Genomic DNA, 20,051 nt, shown 5'->3' with positions numbered 1-20,051 from the left:
GTACAAATAAACTACCCGACTGCCGCTCTGATTGCGTGAATGTCAGGTCTAATTCCCTCGCGCATCATCGTTCTACTCAGCCACTACTTTATCACCGAATCCATGGAGAATGAGTTATGTGAACGAAATTACCTGGCTTCGAATAAGCAGCATTGGTACTCCACTCGCGAACGTAAGTCCATTCTTTTGTTCTCTTCAGACACTCTTCTAGGCTAACGGTGACCAGTGGCTCGCCCCTATAAGGTCTATAAACACATATATTTTTTAACCTTTCAACATAGTCTACATCGAAAAATTAAAGAAAAACGTCAATCTAAACGAATAAAACACATGTGACAACTAAACCATAACTCATTACTCACATCTGTTGCGAAATTCGTCAACGAAAAAGGTACGTAGTGGCACTCGACTTGTAGGTGACGTGTTCGAATCCTGGCGGTAGAAAAAATTTTAAACACCGATATTTGACCAACAAGGGAACGTGTGGTGGTTGCTTTGTGTCCCTGATCACCAGACTTCGCGCCAATACCCTAAATTAAATTCTCATCCTTTCCACTGTTTCTCATGGAGTGATAAGATGTCACATTGTTCGTGGTGTCCCGTCCGTCTGATAGGGATGCTAAATTCGGCAGTCTAGCATAAGTTACAACACAAAATTGACACACGCCCAATAGTCACTTGCATTCAATAGATCAACTAAAGGCACAGCTCTCACACATTGCGAGGAACGGAATCATGGCGTGCGTAGAGTTTTTCTTCCTATCAGGTGGCTGAATTAACTCTCCCAGCCAAGAATGCCATGTGACTCTTTCTTTATTTTATAAGTTACTGATTCACTAATTTGCTTCCTTCGGAATCTGTTCTGCCATTAAACAGAACCCTCGTGGAAGGCACGACTAAGAAAATCGTGAGCGCCTTGGATTCTCCAAGCTGTTCCACTACTAATAAATACGTTTTTAATAATTGTAGTTCCTTACGTTCCCTTAACATGTCGTTACCGAACACGATACCACATTTATTAAGATACAGGAGTCGTATTCGGTATGAGACAAGTTCAAATGCAGTCCCATCCATCTTGCAGCAAGTTTCCTATAGTCTGTTTCCTTCTTCCAGAATGTTTCATCTGAGATGGCACTCTGTCTCTAATTCTTCTAAATCGCCTCCGTGGCGAATGCTGGTAAACTACAATCACGTGCTTGACCGGGGAGAAAGTATTTCGATTTCTTGTGGTGGAAAATTTTCTTTCCCAGAACGTGATTGGGATGGCGTAGAAAGATAATGTCGCACAGCTCCTGGGTAGAAAATTATATGTTCAAAGTGCCTGTGCAATTTCTTTTAAAGTGGAGGCTTAGAACGTTGTGTTCATCTGTCGGACTGACGGGAACACTAAGATGTTTAAGTCCCTTGGTGCTTTACGAAAGAGGAGTTGTCTATGTACTGACATTAGGTGACACTTCCCCCCCCCCCTTTTCTTTCAGACCTCACTCAAGCGAAATAAAACAAGCACGGCTTTAAACTGCGCATCATCTCATCCTAATTGTACCTCTCCACGTCTGATACATCAATCTATAATACCTAGCCGGCGCACTAATAAGCTTCTTGATATGGATGAAATTCAGTGTACACGCGAAGACAGATACGTGAAGATAAAAACAATGAAAATAGTATGACGAATTAAACCAAAATTTATTAAAATATTCTCACATCAGTACTTGTTTAGCTTGAAATCAACCGAAAATTGGCTAAGACTAATACTTGTATGTACTGAAAAATCAACGTTACAGCCACGGAAAGCTGCGTAAGAATTTACATGGATAATTTTTGTGGTAGATATTTTTTGGTAGTAGTGCCGCAATTTATACGATGTGGCGTGTCTGGGGAACTGGCGTGCTGCTCGCTCCGGTTTCTTAAAGTTTTACATAAGCGAAGACTTTGTAGGAACACGCATGGGAGGTAAAGGACTGCAATTTCTACCTTCTACGATAAAGAAGTAACTTTTCTTTTTGTTTGACATACTGAAAGGCTCAAAAAATGATTATGCAGGGACTGCCACAGAAACCTCTTACTTCCTGTGGGACGTGCTCCAGTTAACATACAACTGACCAATGGTATCTCCGTTCACTATTTGCTAGATACACAACTAAATAGGATACACAAAAATTTGTTTTCCGGACTGAAGTGACAAATTTCCACATAATGATTAATTACAAGCATTCAGTAGACGATGTTGATCTGAAGTGACGATGATTTTCAGTAGCCATGGTACAAACACTGTATTCGAATGCATTTTAGCTGTCAATGTTGCTCTCATCTATCTACTGTCGAAGTACAGTTTTCAGTGCCTATTTTTGTAGCAGAGTATATTGTCACCTGATGACACGTATGCGGGTTGGACTAAAACTGTGAGGTAATGGATGGCACGTCTAATATTTTTGTTTTGTTGGTTTGGTTACGAACGAAGGATGACATTCAATCAGGTTTTGTCATTTAACTTTGCTGTATGTGTTCTTCTCAAAGTCCACATTTTTGTACCAGGACACGGACCGCTAAGCAGCTAGAGTTTTTCTGTTACCGCAGGATGGCTGTAACTTTTAACTGAAGCGTTACTGTCAACTTAAAATAAAAAAACTATATTTTAAACAGCGTTTCGCGAGTGACAAGTTTAATACGATGATTCATCATCATCATCATCATCATCTTGGACAGATTCGAGCCTCCCCCAGGGGGTCCACAACTCTTTTGTGGATACGTGCGTAGCGAGCACGGGACCCCGAGCTAATGTGGCCCTCCTTCCTTTCCGGGCTGCATACCTTCCCTTTCCGCATCCTTCCCTATCCCCCATCTTCGCCCCCCCTCCCCTCACCTCTGGCTCTTTCCTTCCCTTTCTCCCCCTCTGGGAGTATGGTTTGTGCCTACGTCCGGAGACGGACGCTCGTAAATGTAACGCATTCTTCGCCTTCTCTGCTTGTACGTCTTCATCCTTCCTTTGTCCTTCTCTTTTCCTTACCTCTTCTCTTTACCCTTTTCTCCGCTGCGGCGTTTGAGACCTCTCTTCTTTCCTTTCCCTTTCTTTGTTTTTCCTTTTCTCTTTCTTCCTCCCTGTGTGTGTCTGAAGGCCTACCCACGCATTTTGTGCGTAGCCGGTGACGGGGTAACGCGTAATTCCCCGCCCCAGGTAGACAGGTAGGACAAGTACGTACCCCCTGGTAACGGCCAGGCCCAGGGAGGGGTGATTACCCGATCTGATACCTTCCGAAAGTGCCGATTGGTCCCTCCGTCCGTTTGTCGGGAGGTGTGACCTGAGGTGTGAACAATCACCTAAGGCGGGAGTGCCCTCAGAGAGGGCCCCCACAAGGGAGGAGCGCGCCATCGGAGACGCCGGTATCATGGGGGATTCTTCCACAATGGTTTCCACACCTTCCACTATGTCTGCTCACAAGTGTAAGTTCACTGAGTCTCAGCTACAGACAGTTCTTCCATCGTTGCCACAGGTCCTTGTTGTTTCTTGGTCTGACGAATGTCACGACTTCTCCACGGTCAACCCTTTCATTATTCAGAAAGGTGTCGACGCAATTGCAGGTCCTATAAAGTCTTGTTCCAGATTACGCAATGGCACCTTGTTGTTAGAAACAGTCATTGCCCTCCAGGCACAAAAATTGCTGCATACTTCACTGCTCCACACCTTCCCTGTCCGGGTTGAAGCGCACCGCACTTTAAATTCCTCGCGTGGAGTCGTTTATACACGCTCACTCGATGGATTGTCTAACGAAGAAATTCAGCACTACCTGTCTGACCAGGGCGTAACGGCTGTTCATAGAGTTATGAAAAGGGTTGACATGAACATCATTCCAACCCGCACTGTCTTCTTGACATTTGGCAAAGTTCAAATCCCATCGAAAATCAAAGCAAGCTATGAGATAATTTTCGTTCGCCCTTACGTCCCAAACCCTACGCGTTGCTATCGGTGTCAGCGGTTGAATCACACCAGCCAATCCTGTTCCAATCCAGCCAAATGTGTTAAGTGTGGCAAGGATGCCCATGAGGATGCTTGTCCACCTCCATCCCCTCGCTGCGTCAACTGTATGGGTGACCACGCTGCTTCCTCTCGAGATTGCCTCACTTTCGCCTGCCCATTCTATGGCTCACCCTTCATCGGGTTCTGTTAAATCTCGAGCCCAAAAGTCAGACACCAAAACTTCGAAAAAAGAGCATACTCATGAAGATTTTTTACGTAGCCCAACTTCACGACCATCGGTTCCTCCTTCATCTAGACATCATACTTCCAAGAAGGCTACTAAGAAACCCAGTTCATCTCCTTCTCCACCAAGGTGTGTCCCATCTACAGCACCACCTGGCGGAAATCGCCCTCGGCCGTCTTCTGTGTCGCCGAGGCGCACTGCTGGCGGCCGATCAACTGGCCGATCACTGGTGGCAGGAGCTGCTCCTGAACAACCTATGGATCAGGATCTTCTGTCTTCGGCTGAATGCCATTCCATGCTGTCGGTCGCAAGCTCTGAGCAGTCTTTAAGTTGACGGCAACCTTAATCACATTGCTCCATTTTCTGTTCACCCTATGTCCATTATCCACTGGAATATCCGCGGCATTCGAGCCAATCGGGATGAATTGTCGATCCTCTTACGATCCTACTCGCCAGTCATTTTCTGTCTTCAGGAAACAAAGCTGCGTCCCCATGACCACTTTGTACTCCCCCATTTTCAGTCCATCCGATGTGATCTCCCCTCTGTTGAAGGCACTCCAGCCCATGGAAGACTCATGATTCTTCTCCATGATACTCTCCATTATCACCCAATCCACTTAAACACTTCCTTCCAAGCTGTCGCTGTCCATCTTTCCCTTTCTGGATATACCTTTTCTCTTTGTACTGTATACATTCCGTCGTCCACACCAATGGCACGAGCTGATCTCCTTCATCTTCTTGGTCAGCTTCCACCCCCCTATTTGCTGGTTGGGGACTTCAATGCCCACCACCCACTTTGGGGATCTCCACATCCTTGTCCACGTGGCTCACTATTGTTAGACGTCTTCCACCAAGCGGATCTAGTTTGCCTCAACACTGGGGTCCCTACATTTTTGTCAGCCTCCACGACAAATTTATCTCATTTGGACCTTTCGGTCGGTACTGTTCCGCTAGCTCGGCGCTTCGACTGGTTCACCCTTGATGATACACACTCGAGTGACCACTTTCCATGTGTCCTTAGACTGCAGCCTCAACTGCCATATATGCGCCCGCGACGCTGGAAGTTTGCTCAAGCCGATTGGACACTTTTTTCGTCTCTCGCGACATTCGATGACCGTCACTTTCCCAGCGTCGACGATGAGGTCACACACATTACCGACGTTATTCTTACAGCTGCGGAACGTTCAATACCACGCACCTCCGAATTACCCCGGCGCCCCCCAGTTCCTTGGTGGAACGAGGCGTGCCGTGACGCAATACGTGAGCGGTGACGTGCTCTTCGCGTTATCCGCCACCATCCTACTTTGGCCAACTGTATCCGCTATAAGCAGTTCCGTGCGCGATGACGTCGTGCCATCCGCGATAGCAAGAAGGCAAGCTTGAAATTCTTTATTAGCTCATTTAACACCTTCACTCACTCCTCGGAAGTTTGGAGTCGGCTTCGACGGTTCTCAGGCGCGCCTAGTTTCTCCCCGGTCTCTGGGCTCACTGTCGCGCATGATACATTGGTGGACCCCGTCGCAATTTCTAACTCATTGGGTCAGCACTTTGCTGAGATTTCGAGCTCTTCAAATTACCCGCCAGCGTTTCTCCCGAAGAAACGTGCAGCGGAAATACTACCTCTTGCTTTCTCCTCTCAAAATCGCGAAAGCTACAATACTGTTTTCTCCATGCGGAAACTCCAACATGCACTCTCTTCTTCTCGCTCCTCCGCCCCAGGACCGGATGGTATCCACGTCCAAATGTTGCTGCATTTATCAACCCATAGTCTGCGATACCTCCTTCGCCTTTATAATCGAATTTGGACCGACAGTACTTTTCCCAGACGATGGCGGGAAGCTATCGTCGTTCCTGTTCCGAAACCTGGAAAGGACAAACATCTCCCCTCTAGCTATCGCCCCATTTCTCTCACGAGTAGTGTATGTAAGGTTTTGGAGCGTATGGTGAATTGCCGTTTAGCTTGGTGGCTGGAGTCCCGCAGTCTTTTAACACCTGCCCAATGCGGATTCCGAAAGCATCGTTCTGCAGATGACCATCTTGTTGCTCTCTCCACTTATATGATGAACAATTTTCTCCGGAAACGCCAAACAGTAGCAATATTTTTTGATCTGGAGAGAGCATACGATACCTGTTGGAGGACAGCCATCCTCCGCACACTGTTCTCTTGGGGCTTTCGAGGTCGGCTGCCCCTTTTTCTTTTTGGCGGAGCGCACATTTAGAGTGCGGGTGAACACCACTCTCTCCCGTACTTTCTCCCAAGAAAACGGGGTACCCCAGGGCTCTGTGCTGAGTGTTGTACTGTTTGCCATCGCCATAAACCCAATTATGGATTGTCTCCTTCCTGATGTCTCGGGCTCCCTCTTTGTGGACGATTTTGCGATCTACTACAGCTCTCAACGGACCAGCCTTCTTGAACGACGTCTTCAAGGATGTCTCGATCGCCTCCACTCTTGGAGCATCGAAACCGGCTTCCGTTTTTCTCCCAGTAAGACCGTTTGTGTCAAATTTTGGCGACCCTCCTTACATCTAGGACCTGTCAACCTACCGTTTTCGGACGTCGCTAAATTCTTGGGTCTTATGTTTGACAGAAAACTGTGCTGGTCCTGCCACGTTTCCTATCTTTCAGCTCGCTGTCTGCGATCCCTCAACACCCTCCGTGTCCTGAATGGTACCTCCTGGGGAGCGGACCGAGTGGTCCTTCTCCGCCTCTATCGCGCCTTAGTGCGCTCGAAATTGGACTATGGAAGCATAGTCTACTCCTCTGCTCGGCCGTCTATTCTTCGGCGTCTCGACTCTATCCACCACCGTGGATTACGTTTAGTGTCTGGAGCTTTTTACACCAGCCCAATGGAAAGCCTTTATGCTGAGACTGCTGAACCTCCGCTGTCCAATCGGCGAGCTGTCCTTCTGAGTCGTTATGCTAGCCGTCTGTCTTCCATGCCTACTAATCCAGCCCATGACATTTTTTTCGACGCCTCTTTTGATGTAGGGTATGCAGGCCGCCCACTACCACCGGGAGTCCGCTTCCGTCAACTGCTCCATTCTCTTTCCTCCCGTTTTCATAAAACCTTCTTGACAACTTGGGGTACAGCACCGCCTTGGCTCCGTCCCCGGATCTGCCTGCTCCGTGACCTTTGTCAGTTTCCCAAGGATGGTACCCCTTCACTGGTTTATCGTCGGGCACTTTCTGCTCTATGTGCACAAATGAAGGAAGCCACATTTATTTACACTGATGGCTCAAAAACATCGTTTGGTGTAGGGAGTGCCTATATTGTTGGCGACACCCCAAATCATTTTCGGCTTCCCGACCAGTGTTCGGTTTATACTGCGAGCTTTACGCTGTTCTCCAGGCTGTCCACTACATCCGCCGCCATCAGCGGATACAGTATGTTATCTGTTCAGATTCTCTCAGCTCTCTCCTCAGTCTCCAAGCTCTTTACCCTGTCCACCCTCTGGTCCACCGGATTCAGGACTGTCTGCGCTTGCTCCACCTGGGGGGCGTCTCGGTGGCGTTCCTCTGGCTCCCGGGACACGTTGGTATCTGTGGAAATGAGGCGGCCGATATAGCGGCCAAGGCTGCAGTCTCTCTTCTTCGGCCAGCTATTCAATCGATTCCCTTCGCCGATCTACGGAGCGTTTTACGTCGTCGTGTTGTTCTTTTATGGCACGCACATTGGTCGACACTTCCCCATAATAAATTGCGGGACGTGAAAGCTCTTCCTTGTGCTTGGACCTCTTCCTCCCGAACTCGTCGTCGGGAGGAGGTAATTTTAAGTAGACTCCGGATAGGCCACTGTCGTTTTAGCCATCGTTATCTTTTAAGCGGCGATCCTCTCCCACTCTGTCCCCACTGCTCTCAGCCGTGGACGGTAAGACACCTTTTAATTGAGTGCCCCTATTTTACTCCGTTACGCGCCCGTCTACAGCTGTCGCCTGACATATCGTCAATTTTAGCAGATGACACGCGCTCGGCCGATTGCGTTCTCGAGTTTATTAGTGCCAGTGAAATGACGTCAGTCATTTGAAGCTTTTTTTGGGGACAACCAACCCCTTTCTGTAGTGGATTTTTAAGCCTTCGTTCTGCTTTTAGTTCCTCCAATTTTTTGAGTTTCGTTCCCATTGCTGCTGGTTTCCATTTTCGGTTTTTTACTGTTACCTAAGTCACGGACCGGGCGCTAATGACCATAGCAGTTTTGCGCCCTAAAACCAAAACAAAACAAAAAGAAAAACAAAAAAAAAAAAGATTCGAGCCTCTGGCCGGGTCTTCTGTCTTGACACCATCTCTCCGTCTTCACCTGGGTCCAGTCTTCTCCTCTCTTCTGGACGCATTCCTCTAATCCTTTCAGCCATCTGTCTCTTGGTCTTCCTCTTGGTCTCTTTCCTTCCAGTTTCATCTCCTGTATCCTCCTGGGTATCCTCTTCTCCTCCATTCTCTTAACGTGCCCATACGATCTCTGCCTTGATTTCTCTATCTCCTCCTGTAATGGTTCCACTTTCATTAACTCTCTGATCCTCTCAGTTCTTAACGTGTCCATCTTTGTCATTCCAATTCTGTGTCTCAAGAATTTCATCTCACTAACCTGAACTTTGCGTTTCTCTCTTCCTTTTATAACCCAGGTTTCTGATGCATATGTCAGGATCGGGACATATTATGAGCGGTATGTAACCTTTTCACTGATTTGGGGTACATTCTTGCTCCATATCAGGCTTCTGACACTCTTCCGTAACGCTTCTGCTTTTCCCCCCGCTCGTTTATTTCTCCGTCATTTTTTTTTCATCTTTCTGTATCAGTCTTCCTAGGTACTTGAAACTCCCCACTCTCCTCAATCGTTCCCCACCAATTGTTACTCCAGTCGTTCCTCTCTCCTTCTTTCTTGTTGTGATAATCATCTCACTCTTACTTACACTAAATTTAATCCCATATTCTTATACTGTTCGTTCGCATACATCCACCTGCTCTTGTGCTTCCTCCTCCTTATTCCCCCAACTCATCAGATCGTCAGCAAACGCCGTAGCTTTCGTCTTCCTTTCACCAGGTACTTGGGCTACTATACTCATTATATAATCCACCACTACAATGAAGAGTAATGGTGAAAGTGCACTTCCCTGCCTCAAGCCATTCTTCTGTTCAATCAAAACTGATCTCTCTCCTCCCACTTTCACATAGCTCACACTTCCATGGTACATTTCCTTTATCCTCCAAATAATCTGTTTTGCTACTCCACTGTTCTCACGCTTTTCCAAGGTCCAGGAAGGTCATTAGTAGATCAGTTCCATATTCATGGTGCTGTTTCTGCAGTTGTCTTACAGCAAAAATTAGATCCACTGTGGTCCTTCCTGTTTTGAAGCCATGTTGCTCTTCTCTCATTCTTCTTTCTAATTTTGCCCGAATTCGAGCTTCCAAAATTTTCTCAAAAATCTTTGCACTATGACTCATCAATGTTATCTCCCCGATAGTACGATGATTACTTCTTCCAAATCTTTATTTAAAGAAATGAGTGCAGTTTACGTGGTAGATATTCATGCATCTCCGAAGGATCAGTGCATCGTTCTTCTTAACAACACAGGCCTGCAATATCGTATTTATCCGCCAGTACCATGCGAGCTTTTCAGTTTAAACGTCCTCCCCTGTATGGAAATTACATAACGTGTGTAAGAGTACAGTTTGAGGCAGGAGCGACGACATATGGAAGTTTGGGTCTGGCTCTGAGCCGTGCACGGATAGCCAAAGCGCTTCAGGCGACCTCTTGTGTAAAGCGGGAAATCAGGGTTCGAGTACCGGTCCGACAAAGTTTCATTGTTGTCATTCCCTTATACAGCTGATGGTTGTTCGTATTCGCAACTGCGAATACATTTCATGTACCTCTTGAAGTACCTGTCTATTCAGTGTTAGTGTTGTACAAGAGCTCCATATGATGAGACTGTTAATGTGTAAAATACCAAACTATGTTCATTATAGTGATTTGCAGATGGTTGTCCGGATATTCCAGCAGAGCGGTACCTTCCAAATTTCGAGATTTACGAGTCAATTTTTCTAAAAATTATACATTAGAATTGGCAAGAAAGTTTTGCTAAACATATTAAATCTTAGCATGTATGTGTGACTACGAAATTTGCGACAGTAGTCTCTTCATTCCACGTCTTAGTGCTTGCACAGAACATACACATTCTTAGTATTCGATACAACAAATAAAATAATTATTGGCTCTGAGCACTATGGGACTCAACTTCTGAGGTCATTAGTCCCCTAGAACTTAGAACTAGTTAAACCTAACTAACCTAAGGACAGCACAAACATCCATGCCCGAGGCAGGATTCGAACCTGCGACCGTAGCGGTCTTGCGGTGCCAGACTGCAGCGCCTTTAACCGCACGGCCACTTCGGCCGGCAAAATAACTATTCTATACCGAAAATAACGACATTTATTTCATACAGAGTGAACCTTGTGTGATAATGGTGTTAGTTTGGGTTGTTTGGGGGAGGAGACCAGACAGCGAGGTCATCGGTCTCATCGGATTAGGGAAGTATGTCAGCCGTGCCCTTTCAAAGGAACCATCCCGGCATTCGCCTGGAGCGATTTAGGGAAATCGCGGAAAACCTAAATCAGAATGGCCGGACGCGGGATTGAACCGTCGTCCTCCCAAATGCGAGTCCAGTGTGCTAACCGCATAATGGTGTTAACATGAATGTAGTACATACGTGGTGTTCGGAAAGTCCCGTTACAAACTTCTAGGTCTTGTAGAGGGGAAGGAGTAGATAACATTTTGAATTGGAACCCATCTCCAGAAACGCGCCATTTCCGTGGTACAACTATTTGAAAACATATTCGTAGCTTGACCACTTTTACAAGCAACTGATTAGGCATGACCCTCTGCTTGTGTACTTACTGAAGGATTTTCTTCGACGTGATGCAGTACGGCCTCTTGCAATGCGGGGCTGCGGCACCACAGCTACGCCTGCTGACAACAAAGTAATCTTTTCTGGAAGCCGTTACGTAATTGTGGTGAAAAGGATACGCAGTGGATTCAGACATTGTGAACATCGATCTTGATAAAGTTGACGTGCAGCTCTTCCATTGCCGTGAGCTTCACCACTCGGAAGTATCATGTCGGTGTATTCTGCAAACGTTTACTCAACCATTTTGCTCTAACACAGACACGTGGATCAGATTCAAACCAGGTCAGAGAGGTAGGACAGACGTCAAATGACATCAGCTGTACCGACTTAACCACATCCCACCATGACTACCATGTAGCATACCCACCTAGCAGCCGGCCAAAGTTGCCGAGCGGTTCTAGGCGCTTCAGCCTGGAACCGCGCAGCCGCTACGGTCGCAGGTTCGAATCCTGCCTCGGGAATGGATGTGTGTGATGTCCTTAGGTTAGTTAGGTTTAAGTAGTTCTAAGTTATAGGGGACTAATGACCTCAGATGTTAAGTCCCATAGTGCTCAGAGCCGTTTGAACCAACCCACCCAGCAAACATGTTTTCAAACGGCTGTATCACGGGAAGGGCGCGTTTCCGGACATAAGTTTCTATTCAAAGTATTATGTACTCACTCCACTCAGTCCCAGAATTTTGTAACTGGAATTTCCGAGCACCCTATATGTTAACACCACTCCATGCCTAAACGGATCGGCGCCCTATTTTAGTACCAAAACATACTGGCCGTGACCAAAACTTGCGTTAGCACACTGGACTCGCATTCGGGAGGACGACGGTTCAAACCCGAGTCCGGCCATCCGGTTTCACGTTTTCCGTGGTTTCCCTAAATCTCTTCAGAAAAACGTCGGGATGATTCCTTTGAAAGGTCACTCCGATTTACTCCTGTATCCTTCCATAACCCGAGCTTGTGCTCTGTCTCTAATGACCTCGTCGACGGGACGTTGAACACTTATCCCTTCCTCCTCAAAAACGAACTGACCGACTGAAATTGTGTCCATGAGTACGGCTTTCAGTTGTTACCGCGACACGCCATACAAATCTACATTTGTATATATATTCCGCAATCTATCTTACCGTGTGTAGCCGACGGTACTAGCGGTAAAGCTATCTTTACTGCCATCTCCTGTTCCATTCACGAATGGCGCCTGGGGTAAATAATTACCAGTAAAGTTCCATATGACATCTAATTTCTCTATTTTTCTCGACGTGAACATTTCGGAAAACGTACTGAATTGCATGCATGTCCGAAGGAACATTTCATCAGGCACTTGCCCGCGAAAGGCAAAGGTTCCGAGTTCGAGTCTCGGTCCGGCACACAGTTTTAATCTGCCAGGAACTTTCATATCAGCGCACACTCCGCTGCAGAGTGAAAATTTCATTCTGGAGCCTTCTCTAAGTCTACAAATGCTATAAACGTAGGTTTGCCTTCCTCTCTTCTAAGGTAAGTCGTAGGGTCACTATTGTCACGCGCGTTCGTGCGTTCCTCCGGAATCCAGACTGATCTCCTCCGAGGCCAGCTTCTACCAGTTTTTCCATTCTTCTGTCAAGAATCCGTGTTAGTAATTTCTAACCATGACTTATGACTCATAGTTCGATAATTTTCACTTCATTCATGTTAAAATGAGTTCTCTCTTTGCCTGCTCCAGCGAGCTGTGGAGAGCTAGACACGTCATGGAAACTATCAATGATGTAAGGCACTTTCTGATTAAGTAATGCGACAGAAAAAACGCGCCAGCGTTAGCCAAATGTCTTCATATTATAATAAAATGTAATTCATTATTAAAAAATTCATACGGCATTTAGATGGAGGGTCTATGTGGCAATATTAAGATACTAATTCAAAAATTACAAGGAAAATGAGAAATGTTTGCTTCATTGAAAAGGAAAACTTCCTTAGATGAAGAAGCAGAGAATTAAACATATTATTGAAGTTATATATAGTGGTTCAAATGGCTCTGAGCACTATGGGACTCAACTGCTGTGGTCACAAGTCCCCTAGAACTTAGAACTACTTAAACCTAACTAACCTAAGGACAGCACACAACACCCAGCCATCACGAGGCAGAGAAAATCCCTGACCCCGCCGGGAATCGAACCCGGGAACCCGGGCGTGGGAAGCGAGAACGCTACCGCACGACCACGAGATGCGGGCATATATATAGTGTACAAATAGCGTTATCTGTAATTATGAAATGATAACAATTTCTTTTATTCACAGTTTCTGTCACTGCTTCCGCATGTAACTAGTTAACATACAATAAATGATCTTAAAAGTCGACTGACAGAATCAAAAATTTCAAGTGAACATGGGGCCCTAAAATACATTTCTTGAGAGCTATGAGCACTTACTCAATAGAAGAGATGTTTTTCACAATAACGAACGTGGACAAGTTCTCATAGCTCATCAGGGATGCATTTTAAACCCCATGTTCACTTGACATTTTTTTCTTGTTTTAGTGCAAGGAATATGTCCTCAAAATCTGGAAAGGGAATTTAGTTACACTCATTAGGTGGGTTTTTCCCACTGCAGTATAAAACTCAACATCGAAGATTAGACTTTAAGTATTAATCAACATCGTCGAGATATATATATATGTCTAATTCAACCAGAAACCAGGTCATGGAAGTCCTGATAGGCACATATTTCTCTCGAATCTCACTGTTAAAATGAGAGATTAACTCTTTCTCAAGCTTGCAGATATAAATACATACTGTGCGCAGAATCCAAATTCGCTGTTCTACCGTTCAGAATACATTGGTATCACTTAAGTGCCTTTTTCCACTTCGAATTCACTGACGGGAGTATTATTTCGTCCAGCCACACACTTTTAGTTCTGATTTCTTATTGTTTCCAATTATTATTAACATGATATATGGAAGTAATCTTGCACAAGTAGTGGCGCATGGCTAATGTAGCACAATGGATAAATGTTTAACACATGAAAATCGCCTATTCGCGATCACCGATTTCATCCAAATTTTGGTATTTGCAATGCTTAGCCAGAAGTGGAAGTAACAACAGTGAGAGCTCCAGATGGATAAAATTTTAGAAAAAAGAACATTTTTCTTGCTGGTCGGATGAGGTATGAGCCACTTCCGTTAGCGTACTTCCAGGAGGCGGTTGGCGCCGCGGAAAGATTACAAAACAGTAAATGGAGGTCGTGTGGTAGAGTTCCTGTGCATAAAATTCCTTTTATTTTAAATTGTTACGTTGCTTAAATTGCAAAGAAACAGAACTAATGCTGAGTATATTGTATTTATAAAGATTTTCATATACGGCATTAAAAGGAAAGGCAAAGGAAAATTGGGGATTGAAAATATATTTCCAGAAAGGGATTGTAATGCGTAAAAGAGATTTTAGTATATTAGATTAGCTATTTTTATTATTTTACACGAGGTGGTGTGATACTCATCGTAAAAACAGGAAAAGCAGTAATTATCTCGGCTTCTTACAGACGGTATAAACGCCGCATTTTTTACTATTATATGGTTGTTTTAAAGTGTCGGCAAACCACGCATAACGCACCATTTCGCCAAATATTGGCGAGAATAGCTGGTGATCTACAACAGAATCTATTTTGATGCCGTCTTCTCGGAATGTAATTTCATTTTCTCTCTCAATGAGCAGATTTTACCTGCAGCGGAAGCTGATTATTCTAGTACACCTGTCGAGGACCGCTTGAAGGTGAAAACTGAAGCTAACGGAATACCGAGTCCTGTACGCTGAAATTAAAATCTCTTCTCGGAAAGTTATTTACAGAATCCTCGTGGGCGCTGTAAGGCCAATACGTTCTTGGAAATTTATTTGCAATCCCAAATTTTCCTTTGTCTCTCCTATTCACGCCTTTAATGAAAATATTAACAAACACAACATACTGAGCATTATTTAGATTTATTTGCAGTTTAAGTAACGTTTGAATTGAAAATAAAAAAATGGTTCAAATGGCTCTGAGCACTATGGGACTCAACTGCTGTGGTCATAAGTCCCCTAGAACTTAGAACTACTTAAACCTAACTAACCTAAGGACAGCACACAACACCCAGCTATCACGAGGCAGAGAAAATCCCTGACCCCGCCGGGAATCGAACCCGGGAACCCGGGCGTGGGAAGCGAGAACGCTACCGCACGACCACGAGATGCGGGCAATTGAAAATAGAAAGAAGCTTCTGCATAGGGACTCTACCTCATGAAGTACGGATTACCTCTGCGCCAACCGCTGTCTCGATACTATGCTTACATAAATGACTTGACTAGTCTGACCCGCGCCAAAACTGCTACTTCTTCTAAACGCTTGACCATGTGCAGCTCACACTTCTGTCAATTTAATTTCTGGCAAAGCCCTGTAAATACCAAAAATTTGACTAAATCGGTGATGACGAGTAGACACGGTCGCCTTGTAAGTAAAAATATTATTGTGGTTTGCACTGTGGTGTAGCTTTCGGGGTTGAAATGCTCTCACTGGAGACTTGCATGTTTTATGTAATTACACTCTTGGAAATGGAAAAAAGAACACATTGACACCGGTGTGTCAGACCCACCATACTTGCTCCGGACACTGCGAGAGGGCTGTACAAGCAATGATCACACGCACGGCACAGCGGACACACCAGGAACCGCGGTGTTGGCCGTCGAATGGCGCTAGCTGCGCAGCATTTGTGCACCGCCGCCGTCAGTGTCAGCCAGTTTGCCGTGGCATACGGAGCTCCATCGCAATCTTTAACACTGGTAGCATGCCACGACAGCGTGGACGTGAACCGTATGTGCAGTTGACGGACTTTGAGCGAGGGCGTATAGTGGGCATGCGGGAGGCCGGGTGGACGTACCGCCCAATTGCTCAACACGTGGGGCGTGAGGTCTCCACAGTACATCGATGTTGTCGCCAGTGGTCGGCGGAAGGTGCACGTGCCCGTCGACCTAGGACCGGACCGCAGCGACGCACGGATGCACGCCAAGACCGTAGGATCCTACGCAGTGCCGTAGGGGACCGCACCGCCACTTCCCAGCAAATTAGGGACACTGTTGCTCCTGGGGTATCGGCGAGGACCATTCGCAACCGTCTCCATGAAGCTGGGCTACGGTCCCGCACACCGTTAGGCCGTCTTCCGCTCACGCCCCAACATCGTGCAGCCCGCCTCCAGTGGTGTCGCGACAGGCGTGAATGGATGGACGAATGGAGACGAGTCGTCTTCAGCGATGAGAGTCGCTTCTGCCTTGGTGCCAATGATGGTCGTATGCGTGTTTGGCGCCGTGCAGGTGAGCGCCACAATCAGGACTGCATACGACCGAGGCACACAGGGCCAACACCCGGCATCATGGTGTGGGGAGCGATCTCCTACACTGGCCGTACACCACTGGTGATCGTCGAGGGGACACTGAATAGTGCACGGTACATCCAAACCGTCATCGAACCCATCGTTCTACCATTCCTAGACCGGCAAGGGAACTTGCTGTTCCAACAGGACAATGCACGTCCGCATGTATCCCGTGCCACCCAACGTGCTCTAGAAGGTGTAAGTCAACTACCCTGGCCAGCAAGATCTCCGGATCTGTCCCCCATTGAGCATGTTTGGGACTGGATGAAGCGTCGTCTCACGCGGTCTGCACGTCCAGCACAAACGCTGGTCCAACTGAGGCGCCAGGTGGAAATGGCATGGCAAGCCGTTCCACAGGACTACATCCAGCATCTCTACGATCGTCTCCATGGGAGAATAGCAGCCTGCATTGCTGCGAAAGGTGGATATACACTGTACTAGTGCCGACATTGTGCATGCTCTGTTGCCTGTGTCTATGTGCCTGTGGCTCTGTCAGTGTGATCATGTGATGTATCTGACCCCAGGAATGTGTCAATAAAGTTTCCCCTTCCTGGGACAATGAATTCACGGTGTTCTTATTTCAATTTCCAGGAGTGTACTTTATTATGGTCCTGCTACATAGCAGAGAAAGGTAAGTGGATGCGCTCTTTTGTGTATGTGCAGAGGAGAGGCCTCCCGCCGGCACGACGCCGTACGAACGATTGGTCCGAGCCCAACAACAGGATCATAAATGGCAGTCGGAGGTGAGCCTGGGGAAGCGCATAGGCTTCTACCGCATCCGCGGGGACCTGGGAAGTGGAAACTTCTCCCAGGTCAAGATGGCCGTGCATCAACTCACCAGAGGTCAGTAGCAGCCACAACAATTATCCTCTTAGATTTAGTCAATTTATTTGAAATTTCATCCGTTTTTAAATTGGATGACGGTGTGATATTTGGATTCAGATTATAGATAAGAACCTGAACTGTCTCTGCGAGTAGACTGGTTACGTTATGTCCTGGTTCACATACTCAGAGAATTCAGGAATTCTGAACATCCACTTGTGGTATTTGTATCCACCCGCCCTCATAGCAGAGGGCGTTAACGTGACGTTGCCTGTATACTCCTGCTAAAGGGTTAACCACGGGGACGGCGAAGATGCGGTTTTTAGTCGGTTTCCCACAGCCAGCTTCGGGTTGGGGATTTTCTCTGCCCGGGGACTGGGTGTTTGTGTTGTCCTCATCACTTCATCATGATCATCATCATTCGTGAGAGTGGCCCGATTGGACTGTGTATAAAAATTGGACTGGGAAAAAATTGGGACTTTGTACGGACGCTGATGACTGCGCAGTTGAGCGCCCCACAAACCGATCATCATCATCATCACAGCCAGCTTGGCAGGGGAACGTGGGGTAAAGTGGCCATTGTGTATTTTTTGCCTTCAACAGTGTTGTTGCCTGCCGCATAGTGCTCCAACTAGTTCTAATACACAGATACTCTTTCACTGTTGTCAGTGAGTTTGACAAAGGAAGCTTAATTCGTTATGTTTTTAATAAAATATCTCTTATTTTGTTTTTTGATGTCAGATAAGTCATTTATAATATATAATTCTTATTATCTCCCTTATACCCAGAGTAATACTCTTTTGCCATATAAATGTTTAAACAACGTTTGGCCTGCAAATGTAGTTCCTTATTATTTATTTCAATATGATAGTTTCCTCTGTGAACAACTATCGCCGACATCGTGTCCGGTCAGGAAAAGTGACCACACTACCCGTCGGGAGAAATGACGAAGGTGTTTACCCGATAAGAGTTACTTACTTCCATTTATCACAGATAATATTACAGATCATACCGCTTTTAAACCATTTTACGTACAAAATTCTTACCCGTCATTCTGTCCCTATGTGATGATTTTGAATTATTTAATTTTTATTTCCTAAATTCTTTTCTGTTCTATTATAATTTGCGTAATACAAAAATCCCATTGCAAACGATGTGCTCCAGCCGCTCGGTAATGTTTCAGACACTAGGGCATCAAGATGCTTAGAAAATATTTCCAGAAAACTCCATATTACCTCCCCCCCCCCCTCCCCAGGTAGAGAAATGTGTCCACTGTGTAATAGTTCATAAAAATGAATATAGTTCCTATATATTATAGGATTATATTAGCTGTACATGAATAGGTGGAAGTTTAATTTCCCTTAGAGTGGTCACTTTACACCACCCTTCCCTAAACTCCAGGCTGCTACCCAAGTTCCGCCTAAGATACACGACACACAAACATGCAGGAAACGTTCTTACACTTCAACAAGATATTCTCTCCAGAATCAGAAAGATGGGGTACATGAGTTCCGTCCATGGAGAGGGAGGGGGGGGGGGGGGGGGAGGGCGGGCGGTAAGTAGGTGGTGTCGTCAGGAACGGCACCCGGCTACCGGCGACTATTAACAACATCACAACTCCTATAGCGATGAAGACCCTGTGAGGGAGAAACGGCAAAGGCAAAAGAAGAACAAAAAGAATTAAGATATATGAATTTAGATGTGAATAGCTACAAAGGTACTGCTTCTACTGAAAGATGACTACTTCACTACCTGTTTCGTAAATTATTAGAAATATCAGAATATCAGAGTTTACAGGATATTACTTACGGGGCGTCGCAATTTAGTATTATACAAACATTACAAACCACACAATAAATTTTATAAATTCGTAGTGTTCCACAGCCGGTGTCATATTGCATAAATTAATTTTGGATATTTGGCTGTGTAACTGTAACTACTAAAACAGATAAACTGCCGACATTTCGATCGGCTTGCTGCGGTCCTCTTCAGGACCGTAGTAAGTCAGTCGAAACGTCGGCAGTTTAGCTGTTTTACTAGTTACAGTGCACAGCCAACCACCCAAAGTTATGTTCAAAGCATCCGCCGTAGGTGAAACTAAAGTCACTAATTTTCCACAATTATAGTTAAATGGAAAAAAAATGGTATGCTCGTCCTCTCCGACGAACCCAACACAATTAGCACTCAAAAATGACCGACAGGCTAGAGGCCCTTGTTCAGCAACTCAAACCGTCCTACCTGGTCGAGCTTTCCACGAACTAATATTTACAAAGGTGTACTGCTGCACACGGAAACCTAGTTCCACAAGAGTTTACTTTTGGTACTTGCACAGTGATATAGATCCTTGGAAAAACAGAATACAGTCAGTGTTCTACCAAAGCTTGTGAAACAGGGTAAGACATCCAACCACGAAGACTGGACCGTCAGTGGAGCTGCAGAGGCCAGGTGGTATCCGTCGAGGAGACAAATGGTCGCGAGCAGACAGCAGCGTCGTAGTGCAGTGGATGTCCGTCTGTAGCTCTGGCTCGACGTGAACTCCCTCTGCACGGCGGTGCGCGGGCCTAAATAATGTTGCGCGGCACTGTCTCGCAGAAACTGTTTTAGGTTCGTGGGTCATGGATTCAAACAGGTGCTTCCCCCCCCCCCCCCCCACTCCAGGTCCGTGACCCCTGTTGTGCCAGATGGGCTGCCGGCCATACAGGCTGAACGCAGCAACATGTCAATGTATACAAAATTAATCTTATGACTCCCATAGTGAAAGACTTCGTGTAAAG

General features: G+C 46.0%; 1 protein-coding gene across 6 annotated transcripts in view; it reads left to right on the top strand.

Annotated features, from left to right (window-relative positions):
* LOC126183466 (serine/threonine-protein kinase NIM1) overlaps nucleotides 1-20,051 on the top strand; it is a 486,904-nt gene that overhangs the window by 376,987 nt on the left and 89,866 nt on the right. For all 6 annotated transcript variants that reach the window (XM_049925470.1, XM_049925475.1, XM_049925474.1 and 3 more), the window contains one exon: nucleotides 17,119-17,298. In XM_049925470.1, the coding sequence (XP_049781427.1) occupies nucleotides 17,119-17,298 (180 nt within the window). The remainder of the gene's footprint in view (nucleotides 1-17,118; nucleotides 17,299-20,051) is intronic.

The sequence above is a fragment of the Schistocerca cancellata genome, chromosome 4 (genome assembly GCF_023864275.1).
Source record: "Schistocerca cancellata isolate TAMUIC-IGC-003103 chromosome 4, iqSchCanc2.1, whole genome shotgun sequence".
NCBI classification, from domain to species: Eukaryota; Metazoa; Arthropoda; class Insecta; order Orthoptera; family Acrididae; genus Schistocerca; species Schistocerca cancellata.
Note: the sequence above shows the minus strand (reverse complement) of the source record. Positions and strands in the feature narration are given on the sequence as shown.